Here is a 22,584-nt window from a genome sequence, read left to right as displayed (position 1 = left end):
TAAGTAAGGGCAGCAATGGATATTCAACCAGTAAATGTAATTTTATAATCAAGTAACCACTTACAGCAGCTTGTGTAGCAGCAACATCCACAAAGCTTCCATCTTTATGATGACGAGTCATCACAAATAGTTCTATTTTGTTTGGTTCCTACCCACTGCTTTGTTTCTATTATCAAAAAATTTCAATTCAAAAGATCCAAAAATCAAACATCAATGATTGTTTAAGTTGTTTATGCATGATTAAATTAAATAAACCAAAATGGTCACGCTCACAGTAATTTCCAGTTTCCTTTTTTTTTTGTTTTTTCCCACATTATAAAAAATGCATTTCTTGTAAATCAGATAATATATACAATGAAAATCTAGTAAATTAATTAAAAGTGTTATATAGAAGTTATATATGAATATTGTCTGTCACATTTTCTACAGTAAAATGACATCATCAATCACTAGCTTTAACAAATCAGCACATATATAATTATAATTGACCATTTTTTTGCCACTAACGATACAAATATATATTTTAGTGGTAGTACTACTACTAGTCCATTACTGAAGATACTAACACTATTTGCATCAAAAGTAGATTCAATGAATCCCCAAATATATTTACATATTGCAAATTTGTAGAATGCAACAAAATAAGATATGCAAGGTTGCTAATCACCTTAACATTTCCCATTAACTTGTTACAAAATGAATATAATCTTCCCCATCCTCAATGACCAGAACTTTCTTTGTGTGTTCAATAAGAAAACAGAAAAAGTTAAAAATAAAGAATGAAACAAAATACCTTTTCATCTACAAGAGTAGCAAAGCTTTTGAGCCTATAACGTGAAGCATAACTTGTTTGGCTTGTCAATCACTATTCAACAAGAGTCTATAATCATGAAAATACAAGAAACAATAAATAGTGAAATTTAAACACAATCAATTTTGACAATATATGTAAATCTTACTTTTCCTTAATGTGAAAGCCAATATGCTACAAGAAATGCCCATTCATCTCTCAGGACATCAGGAGGTTTGTTCTACAACAAGTCATCTTCATTGTTGAAGTGGAAGTACTTGCTTCTAGCTCAACTTTATAATCGTTCCATTTCTTTCCTAGTGACTTGAATAACGAATTAGTGCGATGTTCAGGAAACAAAAATTTTTCATATAAACAATAAAAAGTTATTGAAATATCTAATCAAAACAAGGGAGTTCTTTAAGAAGCTAGAAGATAAAATGAATTCAAATTAGGTAAAAAAATCACATAGTGTGCGTATTTGCAAATTACGTAATTGAACCTTTATATGATTCAAGGTGTCCATCTTGTTCATTTGAGGCACCTTCCTCCAAGTTTTATAGTTCAAAGGGAGTAAATACCAATTTCTTGCTAAGAACCCAAGACAAGATGACAGGATACGGGCTTCACATCCAACGGGCTGACTTTTATTATTAAACTGTACTTTAATTCTCTGTCTAAAAGGAAGATTCTATACATCAACCATCTTGTTACGACAATGAGTGCCACGCTTCCTAGTACGATCTTTCAATAATAGTTAAAAAGAGAAAAGTTAGCAAGAAAATTAAACATGAAAATTTAATCAACTCACAGAAAAAATAAGTTATGCATTACTTTGTTCAGTAGCATCTTGTTAAGGTTGATGTTGATGTTGTTGTGAAGCATTCTCATGGTGTTGTTCTTATTGAGTATCTTCAGTCACAATTACACAATTTTACATACTTCTTTCTAGTTTTCACCATAATGATTGATGAAATAAACCTACACAAGAGAAAAAAAAAAGGTTACATAATTATGAACAAGGAAGCTATAAATATGAACAATGAAGCCATGCTATGCCAATCCAGCATATAGCTCAAAAGATGTCGACTGGCATACTATCTAAGCACTAGAAAGATATTTTACATAACAGTAAGATATTTTACAGAGAATATGTTACAAAGGTTACCTTAGAAGACAGCCAAAGAATGGTAAACTTAGAATAGGCCTTTGCACTGCTAAAAAAACCTGCACAAAAAAGACAAAACAGGTTAGAAGGAATACATATATAAAAATAAAGTGAAGAGAAAAACACAAATTTAGGACTTACCTATTTGATCATCAAAGAAATCTCTTAATTACAAGAAAACAAAATCATAGTAGATTCAACCTTTTTTCTTATTTGATTCCACACCCATGTCATACAAATCTCTTGGTATTGCATTCAATACAATTTTCCAATTCTCATACCAAGGATCTTGTACATAAAATACTTGTTTAGCTTGGGATACAAATACAAAAGGTTCATCTTTTATATCCTTGCCCATATGAATTAAATTTGAGAAATTCATAAGGGTAAATCCATGTTGCTCTTTTTTCATGCCCTTACCTTCAATAAGGCTAACCCAATCACATCTAAACAATATAATCTTAAATCTATCAAAGTAATTAAGTTCTATTATATCTGTTAGTGCTCCATAATAGGTATCTTCCATAACAACAGCATCTCCACTTTGAACATTTGAATAATGAGTGGTTTTTGCAATCACAGCTCCTTCACTATTTTGAGTTTTTCTATCCCTTTCACGACTTTTGGTATGAAACCTAATCCCATTGATAACATAACTTGTATATCTTGTTGCGACCCTATTAGGACCTTGAGAAAGATATCTAATGTCTTTTGTAGTTTCCAAATGATCCATTTTTGTAACCTAATTTAACATTGAAACGTATAAAACTTGTTATTTTGACCTCAAATTAGAAAAAAAAATGATAAATTAGAAAATTACTAACCCGATCATGAAATCATTCATGAAATGTAGAATTCATCATATCATTTATTTCAATTGGACGAGCTTGACTATGCCTTTGTTGCCTCTTTACACTTTTCTCAAATTCTCTATAAAGAACTTAATCAAGTTCCTATTGCCTTTCTTAATGGTCTACCTAAACATGGAAATAAACTGGAGCTTTGTCGTGGTTCATTAGGAATATCATAATTTCTAACTAAGGGATGGAATAGAGCTTCAAACTCTTCCAAGTATCTTGAACGGAAGACAATACACTCTTCAGCCAAGTGAACCTCTGCAATCAAACCTTTTGGGTGAGCTTTATTAGTCTTATAAGACTTCAATTTACAAAGAAACCTATAATAAAAGGACCAAAAATAAAGAAAAGATCAAATTGAATAATTGAAAGACCAAATTGAATATGCAAAAAAAAAAAAAAAAACTATTAAACTATACCTTTCAACTGGATGCATCTATCTATAGTAACCAGGTCTTGCAAGTTTTACCTCTTCAGCCAAATGAACCACCAAATGTGCCATGATGGTGAAGAATAAAGGAGGAAAAATCTTCTCTAATTGACAAAGAGTGAGAACAATTTTAGACTGAAGTTGCTTAAGCTCATCTACTTGGAGAACTTTAGCATATAATGGCTTGAAAAAGTGACCCAATTCAACCACAACCATGGTCACATGCCGAGGTAAAAGCATACGCAATACAAGTCCAAGAAACTTCTCTATCAATATGTGGTTATTGTGACTTTTCAAAGGTAGAACTTCGCAATCTTTGAGACTGACACATTAGGATATATTTGAAAAGTAACCATCAGGAACTTTGATACTTTCTAAAACTTTTAAAAAAACATCCTTCTCCTTTGTTGACATCCAATAGCATGCAAGAGGTATATGAAGTCTTCCATCCCCATCTTCTTCTGGATGTAGTTCTTGTCGTATGCCTCGATGCTTGCAAGTCTAGATGTGCTTTCAAATTATCCTTAGTCTTCCCTTTGATATTTAATAAAGTACTCAAAACATTATCACATATTTTTTTTACATGCATCACATCTAGATTATGATACAATAAACTATGCTTTCAATACAGTAAACTAAAAAGAATGCTTTTCTTTTTTCCAAGTATCAGAATAAACTGAATTTTTCTTTCCAAAAGTAACATGCATGTTTTCTACTTGGCTTAAAATCATAGTTTTTAAAGGTGAAATTGGGGTAGTCCTTAGTTCTTGAGTGCCATCAAAAGAGGAATTAGTTCAAAACTTATGATTAATATCTAAAAATCGACGATGACCTATGAAACACTATTTGCCTCATGATCTAGCCATAAATGGCATGTATCCTCAAAGCAATGAAGACAAGCAAATTGACCCAACCAGATAAATCACCCTATGTAGGAAAGTCGTTTATTGTCCATAATAAAGCAGCACGTAACTGAAAATTATCTCCAGCAAAAGCATCAAAGGTGTTTACACCAACTTCCCACAATTCTTTTAATTCTTTTACTAGAGGTTGTAAGTCAATATCATTTCCAGGTCCACTCTTACCTAGAATCACTTAGGAAAGAATAAAACTTGACTCATTCATAGACAACCAAGGGGCCAAATTATATGGTATCACCATAACACACCAAACACTATACTTATTATTCATTGTCCTAAATGGATTAAATCCATCAGTAGCTAACCCTAGCCTCACATTATGAAGGTTTTAGGGAAAATCATGATACCGCAAATCAAAAGATTTTCAAGCAAGAAAGATTGCTGGATGCCTAGCCTTTCCATCTTTTTTATGACCTTTATCATGCCATACCATGTCAGAAGCCATTTTTTAAGACATGAACAATTTTTGGAGTCTAGGTTTCAAGGGAAAATGACATAACACCTTTATAGGTTCTCTTTTTACCAAAAAAATTGCCATATAAATCAACATTATCATTTTGCATGCACCTAGAAACACCACACACATAACATGAGACTTCATTTGGTTTTTCATCTAGGTATAACATACAATCATTTGGACAAGCATGAATCTTTTCATACCTAAGACCTAATTCCTTAATCATATTCTTAGTTTCACGATAGGATTTAGGTAAGGTTTGACCCTCGTGAAGAATTCTTTTCATTAGTGAAAGGAGAGAATTGAATGACTTGTTGGAAAACACTTATTTACAGCTGGTTGTAATCATGTAATCTATATATTTATATTTGTATCTCTAGAATTAAGTATTTGTAACCTTAGACCCCTAGAATTAAGGACAAAATATTATAATAGACAATTCCTCAATTATAGGATCAGCTTTTAGGAAGATTTAGTTTCCTAATTTAACCCCTAGTTAGTTGTATATAAACCTAAGGTTCTTGTATAATTCTAAATGAGCAATTTTTTCAAGATACAATCAATTTTATTCTTAGTTTTCCAGACAATTTTATTTCTTAGTTTTTTCACATGACTCATTATTGATCCCACTAGAAATTTTTATCTAAAATAATTCTAAGATGACAGATAATCTAGATTGTTTTTTAAATCCCGGATACAATTCTTGGTTATAATCCTCTAACAACTTATAAAACTTAGCAATTTCAATATTTGGCTCTTTTTGGGATTGTTTACCATCACTCATTCCACCACTAGAAAATTGAGAAAAATCAATCATATTTTCATTGTCATCAACTCTTAATCTCTCTTCAACATTAGAAAATCTAAATTCTTGAGGGCTTTCAAATTGAAATAATCGTTTCGATAAATGAGACTCATAAGCAGGCAATGAAGCTTCATCATGACAAATCCAATTAGTATAACTTGACAAAAACCCATTGCAAATCAAATGCTCTTGTACAACTTCTAATGGTATCCAATGCATATTGACACATTTCATGCATGGATATAAAATCATACCATCTCGACATGTATTCTCAAATGCAAATCTTAAAAATTTGCTAACCCCTTGCATATATTCACTTCTAAACCTAGACTTTTTAATCCAACTCTTATCGATGGTTGGAATACTTATGGGAAAAGAAACCAAGCAATGACAAAGGAGGACACAACTTAAAAAATAAAGCAACTTTTAAGAATTATAACATAATAGAAATCAAATTTATTCTTAAAAGTTATTTGCATATGAATATTACCTGGAGAGGGGTTAAATCAAATATGCCTTGAAACTTAGGACAATTACTTTCTCCCTGAAAAAATGAATCAAAATTAAAATATTGTTCTTCATAAGCCGTCGGTTGAATGGGAAAATAAGCTGAAAAATGTTACTATTAGATTCTCACTCACCCAAAAATATAGCATAGAGACAGTAGCAATAGAACTTATAGCAGAATACAGAATATAGAATACAGCTTGACAATTGCAGAGATATGATTTTGTTTCTACCACTTTGTTGAACATTTCTTTTGTTTCCTGCAACTTGTATGCACATTTCTTTTGTTTCTACCCACTTTGTTGAATGATGATCACATATTAAATTCCAAATCCTATTTGACTTAATGAAACTATTTGTTACTGATTTTCATAATTCCATTATTACTTACAAAAGTAGGTGAAAACCCTTTGTAAACTTCTAAGATTTAGGCAGTATAATGGGCAAATCTCTTTTGCTCAAGATGAGAAGCAAGGAAATCTCATTTAGAAAAATATAGTTAGCATTTCTAGCTGGCCTATGTTCGACTACTTACTGTTGGACAAAATTTAAAAAAAAAAGAAGCATTTATGATGTAAATATTTTCTGAATTTAAGTTTTAGATTAAAAGAGAGTGTTTTGAGCAGCTAGCAGAATAAGAGCTGAGGAAATGAAACTGCCATTTCTGTCACAGATTTGAAGGTGGGTCCCAAGCGAAGACCTTGGCTTATTCTTTTTCTTCTGCCATTTCTGCCTTTACTTAGTGGCTTCCGCCATTCTTTTTTAATTAAATACTATTTTTACGACTACCATTTCAGCTCCAATTTTTACTCCTTCCAGAACCAGATTTGCCTATTCAGGTTTCTTACTTTGTCTTGTACTGTACGTTGCAGAGTTGTTGAGAAGCTGGTCAAGTGTAGGGGGATTTCTGACTTGAGACATACTTTGCTTTTTTTTCTCTTTACTATTTACTTCAGGTTCTGGTAATTTTTTTTGTGCTAACTTTGGATAATGGATGTTAAACCATATGATGAATTTTTGTGATAGATTTTGTCTATTATTAACCGACGATTACTTAAAGGTTAAATAGAAGATCACTATGGGATATAATTACACTATGGGATATAATCCAAAGCAAAATAGAAGATCACTTAAAGGTTTAAATAGAGATACAAAGGGGAAGGGAAAAATATGGTTGCCTAGAAGCACTGTAATGAACTGGGTTTGAGTGGTTCAGTTTTGACCAAGTAAAACGCTAAAATCTACTTGTTGTGTTCCAATAAACTTTTGAAGTCCAGTTGTTACCAAAATATTTAGGCATTCAATGCCACCAGTTGAATACTTGAAATTGACCTGAATTTGCATAAAAAGTTCATCCACTTGTGCACATAAATAAAGTATATGATATATCCCCACGTTTTCTTAATTTCGCCACTCGACCCATCCCTTCCCATCCCATCACCACATTTCACCTCAATAAGAGAGTGATTTGAACAAAGGAGATTTCCTAGAAATCGTGGGCATGGATCTGCTTTTTGAAAAAATATGTATGTGAAAAATATAATACTAATAATGTGACAGTACACTTTGGACTTTCTTTTTTGGTACAGCCCAACTTTTGCTTTTGGTGTTTTTCTCTCAACTCTTATGACGTACTAATATATAATTCCATACTTACTGTTATTTTGAGCGTATATAATCAATTATTTTGTCTATATATAATACTAAAAATGCACGTTGGAAAGCATGCAATTGCTCTAGTTAAGTGCAGTCACAAGGCATTTGGGCAATATCAACCAAAATATTAGAAAAGAAGTACACATAAGAACAAGATAAGTGCATATGTCACGGACTTATGAGGGAATCTTGAATCTCATATCGAATATAATAGGAGGGTCACTGAAGTATAAAAGGGTTCACACCATCTCAACCTTGTGAGTCACATTTTGTAGGATAAAACCGTGAGGTCATTAGGCCAGAACGGATAATACCTTACAAGAGTGTGAACCGTGATAGGTAGGCTGATCTGAGACGTCGGAAGGGTGAATACCCGGGTCCCGGAGTCGTGCGAATTCGAAGCTTAAGTCTTGACCCTTGACAAGTGGTATCAGAGCCAGCCCTAAACCGTTCGATCCATACCAAACACCTCGAGGAAGGTAGGCAAGGTGGCTAGCCTCCGTGGGTCACTGAGGTATAAAAGGGTTCACACCATCTCAATCTTGTGAGATACCTTTTGTAGGATAAAACCGTGAGGCCAGGGGGTCAGAGCGAACAATACCTTACAAAGGTGTGAACCATGGTAAGTAAGTTGATTTGAGACGTCGGAAGGGTGAATGCCCGGGTGATGCCAGAGGGCCAGAGCGAACAATACCTTACAAGGGTGTGAACCGTGACAGGTAGGTTGATCTGAGACGTTAAAAGGATGAATGTCCGAATTCCGAAATCGCGCGAATTCAAAACTTAAATCTCGACCCGTGACACATACATTATCTTAAGGTCTGGATAGCTGTCTTTATCTAGTATCTTTACAACAACCTTTGTGCCATTCCATTTTGCCACTTGATATGACCCCTGGCAAGTGATTAATAAAATGTTAACAATCTATCTATAAAAGCACAAAATAAAAAAAAAAAGAAGGAAGGCCATCGTATAGCTCTTTTACTCTTTCAAACGTCAGACAATAAATATAAATTCAACACGCTACAGATTTGCGCATCAACCCTAGAGTCAACATCCATGACTGACTAAAACATGGTCAAGGCTATACCAAAAGCTTGCTTAAAGTAGCAACAGTTTGGTGAATATTTAAGGGAGATTATGCAGAGTTAAATATATTTCTTCATGAAAAAATATGAAGAAAGTTAATCATTTCATAATATGATTGACAACCAAGTTGTACAGCAATAGTAAAGAAAACCTTTAATCTTGAAAGAAAATGAGTCTGTCTTTGAATAGGCTGCTAGTAGAATTTTATTCTTTGATACCTTGTTAAGTTGGAAACTGTTGTTTTGTAGCAAATCACTGCTAGCATTGGATAAATAAAATTGCAGAATTATCCAAAAAATGAAAGAAAACAAGTCTGTCTCAGCAATCTAAAATGTGTTACCACCAAGAATATAAGACAACAGATTGTTTTAACAAATTAAGGTCAATGCAGAGACAATAAGAAAATGTTGGATACATGTAACATCCAAACTGATGGTAAATAAGCCACTCTTAACCTCAAAAAAGCAATTAAGACAAAATGCTCCCAAAAAAGCAATTTGATGCTATTCAATGAACTTAGGATAGATTTTATCCATGAATATTAGGTAGACAGATATTGCTATTTTCCTAATCACAACAAGAGGCATAAATATAAAGCCAGATTTTTGTAATGATGCCCTTTTGCTTAATTTATCCCAAGTGTAGTATTCTACCTTAGTAGTAGTGTATTGTAATGGATAATGATCACGCTTGTTCCTCACTTTATAGTTTTGAAAATGGGCAATTGCTTGATTACCAAAATATATATATGTATATATATATACATATATATATGTATATATGTATATATATGTATATATGTATATATATGTATATATCAAATATATACATATATATATTTGATATATAATATATATACATATATACATATATATTTGGTTTGCTATCAAACATTCAATTCAAACTCTGCTCTCTAGCATTGGTCCACTACTTGATTTTTATGTTACAATTAAGGCAAAAAAAAATGTTGTTAAAATATACTTTTTGTTTAATTGGAAACTTGGAAAATTCATATGATCATTGCTATATTGACAAATTTATTGATAGTTTTAGGAATAAAATCTTGAACACACTCGTCACTGTTGTACCTTTTGTTTATGTTTTTATAGAGAAAGAAAAACTAACAGATACGAATCAACAATCAAACGCAGAAATGTTCACAAATTGGGATAAAACAAAACATGCACCTAATATAACTAAACAGATGAGACCTAATATAATATCACAGTTTTAAACAACTTTCACAAACTTAAAAAATAAAAATAAAAAAAGCTGGAAAGATACATTGTCTGCTTCTGCACTAACAGATGAACAACTAATGAACTAAAGAGGAACTACTTCTGCACAAAAATTGAGCAAAAAAATCAAGGATTTTAAAAATTAAGGAAAGATTCATTAGATTTGAGAAACAATAGATGAAAATCCAAGAAAAGCAAAGGGAATCGAAGAGAGATTTGTAGTCTGTAGCAGATTAGGGATTTCATTACAGTTAGTTACCAAACGATGATGAAGAAGATAATGAGGATCGAGCTGAAACTAGAGATTCAAAAGTTAGGGTTTGATTTTAAAAATTTATGGATAATAACTTGAAATCGTATTGGAGAAGAGTGATTTGAGAGAGATTTTGATTTTTAAATATTCTAATTTTTCAATCGGTAAAGAAGAGATAAAAAAACAAAAGGAGAGAGAGTAAAACTGAGAAAAAAAAAAAAAAAAACAAAATCGCGTGAGGGTTTTTTTATTTTTTTTGTAAGGAGAGTTTTTATTATTAGAGGCTATTAGTGTCTTTAAATCATTACTGCCTAACGGCATTTTCATTTTTGTTAGGAAAATACAAAATATTAAAGGAAAGCTGCGGCGGTTCCTCAAACCCTCAAAAAATAAAGTCATTAAAATTACATACTTCTGTTGTGATGGGAGTTCAAAATTTTTTTTGTCGACGAATCTACCAATGGAAATTCCATCGGTAACGTGAAATTTTTCTTTGCAAATTTTTTTACCGATGAAATTTTTCTCAGTAATTTCATAAAAAAATTTTATTCACAGAATTATTGATCGAAAATTTCGGTAATAAAATTTATAGCAATTGGTGTCAAATCACTTGTGAATTATCGATAAAATTAAATTTATTGATATATTCTATCGATATTGATGGTTACTACAGAAAAATTTTATCGTTATAAATTATAATTCTGACAGTGATATGACATAAATTAAAAATAATTAATTTTTTAAAAATATTATTATAAAATAATTTTTTTTATATATTTAAAAAATGAATAATAACTTTGAATGTACAAATTTAAAAGAACATAAATCTATTTTTATCAATCCCATGTCAATAAAATAGTCGAGACAATGGATGGATAAAGTCTATAAATAAGTACACCCTTTATCAATCTTTTATGCATAAATCAATGGTCAAAATTTAGAAGCCAACAAGCCAATCCACGAATTGGTTTTGGCTTCAGTAAGCATTAAATCTATTTATTGAGATTTAAATTAAGAGCTTATTTGTGTTTGACTAAAGAGTTTGGTTAAAATTTCATAAAAATAATTGAATCGAATTTAAATTTTTAAATTTATTAAAAATTTATTTATTTATAAGTTTGTTAATTTTTAATTGATTTGAAGTTGAATATATTTGAATAAAAAAAAACTCAACTCTTGATTTATTTATAGCTTTAATTTTTTCGCATTAGCTCGGTTTACTTCATTTGTAACCCTAATTTTTCGTATTGTTTTTGTGTATCACTTGCTCAATTTAGTTCACTTATAGCTCTATTTTTTTTTACATTGTTTTTAATATTGTGTTATTATGTTATATTCTTCTAGAAATATATTAAAAATTATTTGATTATAATTATAATTTTTATTGATACATAATTTTATATAAAAAAATAGTTCTTTAACAGCAAAAGGGAGTAAACCTCCATTTAATAGACTATGCATAAGAGTATTCATTCGGTATATTCGGTTAATTTCAAACTTAATTATCAAAAACTAAAATAACCAAATTATGTTATTATATTTTATGTTAATTGAACTGAATTTCTTAATTATAAACATTGACAGACCGAAATTAATTCAATCAATTAGATTAATTTTTTTATTAATTGAATAATAAAATAAAACAAAATATATTATATTTTAAATTCTTAACTTTTTATATTTAAAATAAATTAAATAAAATCATCCAACAAAAATATTCAAATACTAAAATATTATGTTAAAAACTTTAATAACTTTAAAATAATTTCGTATATTTTTAGTTATATATATATATATTTTATTATATTTCGATTAAAATTTTAATTTTTTTTATTTTTTATTTTTAAATCTAATTAATCAAAAAACAAAATTTTCTTTAATATTATTTTTAATAATCAATCAAAATTAATTTGATGATTAATCAATTAATCGAGTTAAATTGATTTGATTAATTAATTTAATTAAAATCGAATTTTAAACGCTTGTAACAAGAGAAGAAAGCTCTGTATCAGGGAAGATTTTTCATTTTTTATTTTTCAAGCTTAATGGTAAATTTATGTGTCAAAATATTTCCAACAAAGCAAAAACATGATTTCACGAATTCACCACCGTCCAAAAAATTCACCTTTTTCGTTCATTGCTTCAATTTTTTTTGTTTGGTAAATCGTAAGTAAATTGTGGCATCCTCCAAATGTAGCCATGCAAATTTAAGCAGGTTGTCCTTTCAAGAAATTATTGTTCCCAATTGCGTAATATAATTGAAGAAGGAAAACGTGGAAATGATGTCATTGTTCTTCCCAATTAGAATAAATTGGTGATTAGAGAAGAAAAAAAACGTGGAAACGATTATGACAAGCACTTTGTCATCTTCAAGAAGCAGGGTCAAAAAGCAATTCTCTTGCTTCAAAGAAAGGATTCGAACTCAACCTTCTGAGTAAAAATTATGCATCTCTTATTGGTCAATGCTTCATTTGGATGGCCGGTGGGAATCCTTTCGCTTTCCACCGCTCCCCCAAATGAAGCATAAATGTGGACATAACAAGTAATATTCTCGTGTCAGTAAAATGCGAATGTTTCTACATTGAGGATTTTGGTATTTTATATCCTTTAATAACTATAATTTCAAACCATACGAACTTGATTATGATAATCACAACTACCTTAGCAGAATGCTCAATGTTGGTTGCTAACCGTCCAAGTTCATATGTTCCACCACTTTCTCTTTTCCATTCTGTTGGCAAGTTCTTTTGCCATCGAAGCAAAGTTCTCAGCCCCACTTTGTAGCTCTTGAGTACGTTCGTTGATCCTCTGGTGTAGACAGACCAAATATAAGAAAGATTCGATAAGTTAAGCAGCTTACTGAGAGAAAATTCAGTCCCCAGGAGAGAATATCTCTTGCTAGGAAGAGTACATCCAAGATAATAATAAAAAAAAATTGTATGCAAGGGTTCAACATGAAGTAATGCTACCTCAAGTTTTTCCTGCCGCTGTACAAGCCTGTCCCTTGCGCGTGCAGCTGCGGCCGCAGCATTCTAGAACCATTTTTTGTGTTAGAAATACAATTGGTTGATCCTATGCATTTACCCAATTATTCCAGAAAATTTACCTCAGCCCCTTTATACTTAGCCCTGATTTCCTCAGGTGTTCTGAGCCTTGGTTTTGCATCAGGACAGGCACCCTCAAACAATCTTTCTCTCTCTGTTCCTTTCTCTGAAAGATGGCAATAAGAGTGTTTAGAAGTCTGAGATAAGAACAAATGTAGAAGAGTATTAAGAAACCACTGACAGACCTTTCCCATCATTCTTGATTTTCTCAGATGATAGAGATGAGATGGTTACAGATTCGTCAATTTGGATATCATCTGCATAAGAAAAGGTGGTCTAGTGAGGAAAAAGAAAGTAGCAAGGAAACAGATGTTAGAGGTAAAGGGTAGGAAAACCTATGTTAAGATTGATAACTTCTTGCCCATCTGTGCAGGCCATGGAAGGCTTTAAGAATGGGGGAGTAGAAAATATGCTTTCCAAATGCGAGAAATCGCTCTTGCAAGCTTCCAGAATATGCACATTTTGATCCAGCTTACCTACTTTTAAGCCCTTAAAAATACCACCTAAAATCCCAGGGGCAGTATCCTGTGGCCACAGAATTTAGGCTGGTGGGGAAAGGGAAAAAACTAATGAAAAAGAAAGCAAAGAATAATGTAGACAACCTGACTTTTATTCTGACTTGGAGATAAACTAACAGTTGCATCAAAAGCAGCTGCAAGGACTGTATCATGAATGCAAGGCAAAGAATCCGGAATCCTACAACATGAAGACATTTAGGCTTTGCTTGGTAGGAAGACTGGAAAGAGGTGAGAAAGGAAAACCTGTTAATCTAATGGTTCAAATTTATAACAACTTTCTTACTTTGTAGCTTAACCATTAGATTAACAAATTTTCCATCCTCACCTCTTTTCATCCTTCCAACCAAGCAAAGCATTAGACAGTAACAAGTGGTCGACTTTAGAGTTAAAGACCATTGATGGAATAAATACCATATGCATACATGAACACACAAACATAGATAGATAAATAGATAGATAGATAGAGAGAGAGAGAGAGAGAGAGAGAGAGAGACCTGAAGTCATTCTCAAGGGCCAGAAGAGATATAGCAGCAAATTCACACCCATGTATCTATAAATTCAAAATATATTAAACTTGCATCAGATACTGTAGTATAAAACTACATCAATAAGATTTATTCTCATGACAGGCACAAAAGGAGTAAGAAGCATTGGCTATTACTGAGATTTCAAAATCAAATGCAAGTATCGTAAAAGAAGATTATCATATGAAGGTTAAAGGAGAAAGAGCATCTAAGTCATATACACTTATACCATGATGTGCCCTGGAAATTTTCGGTACTTGTCTGGATTAGAAAACATTGAAATAAAAACAGCATGTGAAATTTATTACATATAATGACTGGTAAACATTAAAATATATCTATAGTCTCAGGTATTAGTTTACATGAACATAAATATGTGCTACTTTCTATGCACACCATCATTCTGGCTATAAAATTATCAAACTTCATTTATCATTGCCAAATCAAATCCCAATCTGTTGTTGCAAAATGTTCTCCAGCCTACAACCTACACCTGAGTACTTCTAATGAATCTTTGACAAGTATTTGTTAGAATGATTTAGAACTCTTCCTGTTTAAGAAATGGTTGGTAACTTGGCATCAATTAATATAAGCCAACAGGCTACTAATTAACAAGAATCGATGCAAGAACCCCAAAATTTTAGGAAAAAAGAAAAAAACAAGAAATGAGAGAGGAATATGCCATAAAATATGCACATTCAACCAAGAATAATTCTTCATGTTTATAAACATTACTTTTTATTCTAATAAACCAGCCTTAAGATGTAAAAAATTCCTTTTAAATCTTGGCACTTGCAAAGCCAACAATGGGCTAGACAGTGGTCATAAAAACCTCGCCGGTTGCCCCCATCCCCAACAAAACAAAATGAGCAAGTTAGAGACGACCAATGTATGTAAAAATTACTTTCAGATCCTTGGTATACCCTTATGAGAGAAGCCTCAAGGCAGATTTTCTATAAGTTGGTATGGAGCATTTTATTTTTGCACTGTATATAAATAATACCAAAAAAGAAGTCCCTACAAGTAAAAGGAAATGTTTAGCTAGTTTCAGGAGTTGGGACATTTCTAGTTGCATTAAACAATGAAGAGTATATTTCTGAAAGATCATGGACCATTTTGATGCAATTAGTGGCGCTGTATAAAGAGAGTCTAAATTTGATGATTATGAGCATATGTTACTTGTATATTTTACTAGGACCATTTTGATGCAATGAAGAGGCTGTAGATGTTTTACTTGAGTGACACACCACAACTCAAAAATCAAGAAAATTATCAAAAGGTTGAACAAAGGGAAAAACTAACCATTATAATTTGCCCTCTATTTGAAGAACATATCATCTTTTCCATGTTCGTTTTGAAGTTCCATCTAAGAAAAGTCACCAAAGAACTTTCTCCCACCAATTCAAGAGTTGTCAAAGACCTGTCCACAGAAACCAACTTCCACTTAACAAATAATACAATTATGCTACACTACTTTAGATAAATATACCATTTTGGATATAAGATTAACACAAGCACTTGACATGATCAGATAACACAATATGAGAATCTGCAGCATTAAAGTGACCTTATTTCAAGGATCCCAGTCCTATAAAGCAGAACCAACCCACACTCTTTGTCATCTGTCTTGAAGGTTGAAGTCCAACAACATTGTTTTGAAAGATGAACAGCCCAGATGGAGTCAGTTTTCCCCTATTATAAAGCAGTTACACTGTTGGTAAAGAATATGCAGGTATACTGAACTTTGTTAAAAAGAAAAAGGATGATATAAGACACCTGAATCACTGACTTCAAAGGACATAAATGCAGTGCATCCTCAAAACAAAGTAATATAAGTGAACCATTTGATCTCTCCCCAAAATATGCCACTTCAGCAGAAATATCAGATTTAGCTTCCACTGAAGCACTTCCATGGTGGGTACTAGAATGTGTGGGTTCATATTTAGTTTCGCTGATCACCGATGACACTGCAGAGACTATATTGCCTCCCTCTGCACATAGAGAATTTTCAGAAAAATAACAGGAAAAAAATGAATGGAAACCTTCTTTTTCTCCCCACTGGAAAGTACTTGCCTAAAATGTACATAGAGATGGCACTTGACTCCGTTTTCAGAGGTATTGACTGAGAGCTAACCACATGGCCAGTTGTGCCATCTAAGACAGCTAGGTATGCATCCTTGGTCATTATGAATGCTAACCACTTTTTGTCATCATTCAGAATAGTGTATGTAGAATCTTTTGGACTGTTTACTAAGGTATCAGTGTCTGCAAATGATTTCATAGCAAAAGAACTGACAGGGCAATTTGAGTGTGATAGACTGTCTGTAATGAACAACACTGAAAATGTACTAACATCAAGCATTGCAACCTGAAATAAGGAATTGAAAAATATGAACTTGAAAGTCATTCAGTTGATACCTCCAATCAGCTAGTGAATGTGGTTTTAATTATCAAGACAGCACAGATGATTCTCACCCTGCCACACTTAAATCCCACTGCAAGTCTTGTACCAAATTTTGCAAACTGTAGCACACATACAGGAGAACTGAAGAGTGAAAAAACAGCAATGCATCGAGATCCATCTGCTTGGGGCAAGCTATGGACTGCAAGGAACATAAGAATTAATTAAAATCCAATTGGCGGAAATTTGAAACTATAGCATATAATTGTCAAAGCTTCAATAATACATCAAAGAAGATAATGACCAGCTTTCACTAGCATATCGTTGTAACTAAATCTCAACACATTTCTAAAAGACAGCTTCACAAATAAAACCAAATTAAATCCAAATCTTTGTGAAGAATAAGAAATTTTCCCAAATTAACCAGCTTGAATTCTGAAGAATGAACAGTATGGATTGTTTCCATGGAATACAAAAAAAAAATCTCAACAAGACTACTCTAGACAATCAAAGTTTTAATCACAATTATTTAAGAGTTCATAAATCAATCCAGACCACAAAACTTTGAATGTCAGTTATCTGATAACTATTAAACCCTTGACCTCATTTTGAATCCTACAGCTCATTTGCTCATTACTTTTGCAAATAGCAACCAAATCTCAAGAAATCTGTATTGGAAAACTGGTCTGATAGTCAAAAGAGATGTACAAGGACATCTGCATGAGGTAATAAGTATCTACAAGTAGGCACCTTCTTTCTCAGTTTCCTTCACAATGTTCAAACTCATTCCATCATAAGTTCCCGTTAGTTTGTATAGACGAACCTACATTTCCCCCAAAAGCAAGAGATATAATCAATATAACATTAAATCTTGATTGTCTTAGAAGAAAAAAGACACCCATAGAAACAATCAACTCTTACCATACCACATTCATTGCCAATGGCTACACTGTGAGTGAAGGAGCAAATATCCAATGCTGATACTGATGCATTTGTACCCGCAATGTCAATACCTGGCACCTGTCCATTTATCTTAGGATGACTTTGCCAATTAAACTAAACAGTGGGTTATGAATCAGAAGTTCTAATTTGAAAGATGAAAATCATATAAAACATTTGAAGATGAACTGACCTCAGTTCCTAAAACAAAGATAAGCAAAGGAGCTGGATAGGTAGCATCCCATATTCGAACAGATCCATCCTGGTAACCTGTCACATATACTCTTTCAACTTGATAATCTGCAGCTTCAGAAAGAAGGCTAGGAATACCACCAGTCAAAGCCCACTTTCTAGTCGGTGTAGTTGGAGTATGTGGTGCTTTAAGCTTTGCAGTTGATACTATCTAATTAAACAAAGATAACCTGAATTAGTAAGTGAAAATGAGTGTTAAAACAACAAACAATCTGTCACTAAAGGTCAAAAACCACATAACATGCTTTAAACATGGTCACAAACAATACCTTGGAAAGAGCCTTCGAAAATTCCCCATCTCTGTCAACTAAACCAAGCTTACTTACAGTCATGCATGGAGCAACAGTTGGTATCGGCATAACATACTGTCCTGAAGAAACACAAGGCTTTTTCTCTTTCTGAGACATGAAGGTGGCCAAGCATACATCATCATAAACATGCAACTGCCCTGGGTTTGACAACACAAATAGCAAATTGCCACCACTCTCCATCTCCCCCATAGTTGGTAACAAAACCATATCCACAAATGAGCCATTAAGTATAAGGTCTACACGGTTGATACATTTCAGACTTTCTATTCCAGAAGACCATTCAAGGCTCAAGATCTGTAAAAGACAGAAATTATTCATGAAAAATTTGTAGGATTAAAGTTTTAATACTTGCAGTCAACAGAATGATAGTTCTCGTTGTTTTGATTTGCAGGACTCCTGATTCACATCTGCTCTTGGTGAAAAAGGAATAACACGAAAAACTTTTGTAAAAGGCACAAGAGGGTGAATGTGGTAAATAAGACCTATACAAATAACAGAAAAGAATGCTAAGGCTGAAACTCTACCTTTGAGATAAAGAACCAAGTTCTCTGGGAGAAAAAGAATATGTGCCACAGTTCACTTATAAATATTACAATAAGATAGCTGGCTAAATAATGTATTTCATCCTGGAGTTTTAGGTGAAGATTGTATTGATGGAAATATCAGTTTGATAGCATGACTCAAAATTGGAATTTTTATTACCAATAAAAGGATTTTTCCTTGCCAATCACACCTCATATTTGCATCATATTTAGAAGTTGAGATATTATGGTTGTAGAATACACCCTCCCTAAGCCGATTTAGTCCAATTTTATTCATTGTCTATTAAGGATTTATATGAATTATGATGTACCTAAGCCAAAAAAAAGTGGAACAAGACATCTTCCATCATTATAACAAGCAAGAACAAACAAGTAAAATCAATATTTACAAAAAAATAACTTGAGTTAGAAGCACACCGTCAGAACTTCATCTGGTCCAATTTTATCACCTCCACATACAAAGAGCTTGCAACCACGATCACTGTGGGATTGATTTGCGGACCAATGCAAAACAATGACGGGAAGCCTTTTCTCCCCTAATGATAATTGTAGTTTAACAACATTATTGGGTGATTTTTCAGCTTGCTGATTCTTTTTAGGGATAGCAGTTGATAAGTTCCAAAACATGATATCCCCATCTACATAACCAACTGCAAGAATTGACCCATCATTGGATGCCCAACAAAGAGAGCTTATCTGTTTCTCCACTTCATCATTGTCTGCTGTGCAATCAGAAACCTCAAGTTTTTTCTCTTTTGCAGAACCAGATGATGTTCTGCCTTGCAATTGGAGATCCTTATTGCCTCTAACTAGAACAACTCGATCTTCAGAAACATCCCAGATGACAAGCAACCCATTCTCATAAGCAATTAGTACTCTACAAAAGAATGCAATTTTTAATGCAAACAGACAACGGAAAATGAACCAGAAAGTATATGATGCATTTTAAACATTAACTTTTGCCCTGTTTTTACAGAAGAGTACAACCTTAAACTTTTAAGAGGTCAGGCTCCTATGCAGGCACAACCCTGCTTCTGCCACACCCCATATACATGCACAGAGATGGTGTGGAGAGACTAGTAACTGACTGACATATACACAGATTAGCATAGAGGTTGCTCAATATAACAGATTTATAGAAGACATAACAATGTAACTATTTGTTATTTCAGCTCATTCAGCATGAAAAGAAGATTTTTACAACAGAGATGTCATTTTACACTAAAATTACAGTTTTGTATTGCAAAACCAGAATAAACAATAGAAACTTCCAGTAAGTATTCTTACCTGTTTCCCTGAGAACAAGGTTGGGGGAGAACTCCGACTACAGAAGGATGATTAGGTGATGAAATCCCAGCCACTTCTGCATAGTTGAGAAAATGTAATATTAAGAAGACATTCCACATTATAGAGCTAAATAAATACTCAGACATTGATATCAAGTTAGATAGCCAAAGATACAGGCATCCAAAGGTCAATTTGCATTCTACATTCTTAATTTCAGAGTAGAAGACCAGAAAGCTTAAAGTGCAGAATCATACTGATTAAAAAATTCTATATTTTCATCTTGGCATAACAGGGTTCATGGGCAAAACAAGGAGGCAAGGAAGGGGGGGGGGGGGGGGGGGAAGCCTGAACATTCAATTATAAAGACTACATAATTTGTAAAATAATGAATGCACTACCAGCTATAACATTAGTGGGAACATAATAGGGCAGTTGGGCAAGCTTGCGTCGTTCAGCATCATACTTTACAACAGACACCATTCCATGCTCATCTCCGAGATACCTGAATATAATGAAAGGTAACAATGTTAATAATCAACTATGTCACTTACATTTGCAGTAAAGTAATGCTAAATGATGATGTTAAATTGTTAATGTAACAGGGTACAAAGTGATATATACATGTAGCTGGTATCATGAATGACTTTGAAAGCAGTTATATTGGACTCCCACCGTATAATGGAAACTATTTGCCTTTGTTCCAAATCCCACACCTGCCAGCATCAATAACCTATTATTAAGGCAATCATATAAGTCAGCATACTGATAAAGTAGAGAAACAATAGAGAAGATAACATATGTATGTATATATATACACTCCTTCTAAACAGCAAAGGCATGCAGCTAGAAATGGTGCCACTAATTCAAGCACCTCTTCAACGAAACATGCTGTAACGCATAGAAACAATCAAATACCTGAATCTCATTTTCGTTTGACATGCTAACAAGAAAACCTTGATTTTGTAGAAACTGTCAAGAAAAAAAAATGTATCAAAGACAGGAAAGCCAACAGAAAGAAATGCACAAAAGAAGGCATTCTTAAAGCTAGAATCCTTTAAGAATTTGAAACAGAAACAAAATTCACCGTACAGTTGTTGAAAGTCACCACAAATTTAACCAAATAGAACAAACATGAATACCAACAATCCAACATATCAGTCTAAACGTTTGAACTTGCAAACCTCCAAGTGTTTGAAAGGTAACTGCTTAGGAGATACTAGAAGAGCTTCTACATTTTCGCCACCAATCACTTTAATCCTCCCATCCCTAAACCAATTATAAAAATCATACAATTCATTATGAAAACAAAAATTTAACCAAAACAGAATCAAACAAAATTAATAATTTTGCAAAATTGCTGCTTTTTTGGCTAAGCAAACAATGTTTGATTTCAATGAATGCTTAAAATTCGAGATAATTAAAACAAAATTACTAACAATGTTCCAACTGCCACGAGGCGTTGAATCAGATCACAAGTCAGAATTGAGGCAGTTGCCGGAATTCCATAGTGTACGGTCAGACGCGGATTCAAATCAGCTGACGTCAAGCTTCCTTTCGAAACATTACTCTGCCAAATATAAATTAAAAAAAAAAAAGTTTCACTGAATAATTCAAAATAAAAACTGGAAATTTTCAGCATTTCATTGAAGTTCTAGCTGAATTATGTTTAATTAAATATTTTCAATTTAGGTATGCAATTAAAATTGTAACTTTTTTTTTTTGTAATTTTCATTTAAGAACGATCAAAAAAAGAAAGAAATTCCCGATTAAACCTTAGATGTTGGACAATGTGGCGACGCGGCATGTTTTTGGAAGAATTTGGAGAACATTGGCGAATCGATTATGCCGAGTCTCTGTCTTTGTACAAGTTTTTTTTTTTTTTTATAATTTTGTTTGTTTGTGTTTTAGTATGGTGCAAATGGTGACGATGATGAGATGCGGAAGGGGATCTTTGTTGGGAATTGCGGATTCAAAAAGTCGACGGTGATGCGAAAGAGAGTGGGGTTTCAGGGACCATCGGATTCTCCGGCTAATTTTGAGAAGAAGGTAGGGACCCACTAAGAAAATGGCCCGCCACCCTTTATTTGTATCTCATGCGATTATCATTTTTTTTTCTTGTCCTAGATTAATTGGATTTATTACACCTAAAATCACTATTAATTGGCCAAAAAAAATCACTTTCACCTTTTTTTTAATCAACTATTACTCATAAATGTATATTACTTATTACTCTGCCGTCACAAATTGTATAAGATTTTTTTAACCTTGAAGGAGTTTAAAAAATTTTTAATTTTAGTATATTTAATATTAAATTTTAAATTTTTTTATAATACTAAATATTTATGATTTTAAATGTCAAAAATTTTTAAAATAAAAAAATTTTAAATATAAAAGTAAGAGTTTAAATATTTTTAAAAAAAAAAGATAACATAATTTGGGAACATTTAGAAAATAGACAAAAAATGAAAAGAATGAAATATTAGATTTGAGAAAAACATCATGCAATTCAATGGATTAATAGAGTTAATTACAAGAA

General features: G+C 32.5%; 1 protein-coding gene and 1 pseudogene across 4 annotated transcripts; both read right to left on the bottom strand.

The window, feature by feature from the left end:
- Positions 1-2,636: 2,636 nt before the first annotated feature.
- On the bottom strand, positions 2,637-5,646 carry LOC149515059 (uncharacterized; annotated as a pseudogene).
- Positions 5,647-12,598: 6,952 nt separating this feature from the next.
- LOC111295038 (uncharacterized) lies at positions 12,599-22,152 on the bottom strand. 4 transcript variants are annotated; one of them, XM_022888386.2, is made up of 24 exons: positions 21,821-22,152; positions 21,485-21,615; positions 21,230-21,314; positions 20,964-21,017; positions 20,670-20,761; positions 20,447-20,550; positions 20,049-20,124; positions 19,179-19,638; positions 18,178-18,513; positions 17,850-18,059; positions 17,639-17,737; positions 17,468-17,540; positions 16,792-16,919; positions 16,390-16,684; positions 16,093-16,307; positions 15,884-16,008; positions 15,619-15,736; positions 14,287-14,342; positions 13,877-13,970; positions 13,610-13,799; positions 13,460-13,531; positions 13,277-13,380; positions 13,140-13,202; positions 12,599-12,978 (listed from the first exon to the last, which is right to left on the bottom strand). In XM_022888386.2, exons 1-24 carry the CDS (start codon positions 21,875-21,877, stop codon positions 12,871-12,873), a joined length of 3,345 nt encoding a protein of 1,114 aa, XP_022744121.2. In that variant the 5' UTR covers positions 21,878-22,152; the 3' UTR covers positions 12,599-12,870. The 4 variants fall into 4 exon arrangements, 3 of the variants coding, with proteins under 3 accessions (XP_022744121.2, XP_089599701.1, XP_089599702.1); XM_089743575.1 differs by having other exon boundaries at positions 20,721-20,761; positions 21,821-21,993; XM_089743576.1 differs by lacking the exons at positions 21,230-21,314; positions 21,485-21,615; positions 21,821-22,152 and having other exon boundaries at positions 20,721-20,778; positions 20,964-20,998.
- Between the last annotated feature and the right edge of the window lie 432 nt (positions 22,153-22,584).

Source organism: Durio zibethinus, chromosome 14 (assembly GCF_047325235.1).
Source record: "Durio zibethinus cultivar Kanyao isolate XHJ-2024 chromosome 14, ASM4732523v1, whole genome shotgun sequence".
In the NCBI taxonomy this organism is placed as follows: domain Eukaryota; kingdom Viridiplantae; phylum Streptophyta; class Magnoliopsida; order Malvales; family Malvaceae; genus Durio; species Durio zibethinus.
Note: the sequence above shows the minus strand (reverse complement) of the source record. Positions and strands in the feature narration are given on the sequence as shown.

What these genes read in the sequence shown, in the direction of transcription:
- LOC111295038 (XM_022888386.2), bottom strand. Translation starts at nt 21,877, where the DNA reads ATGTTCTCCAAATTCTTCCAAAAACATGCCGCGTCGCCACATTGTCCA. An exon ending in TCTTTGTTTTAGGAACTGAG is followed by an intron (nt 17,738 to 17,849) that starts GTCAGTTCATCT and finishes ATAAATGGACAG; the next exon opens with GTGCCAGGTATTGACATTGC. An exon ending in TGGGATTTAAGTGTGGCAGG is followed by an intron (nt 16,685 to 16,791) that starts GTGAGAATCATC and finishes TCCTTATTTCAG; the next exon opens with GTTGCAATGCTTGATGTTAG.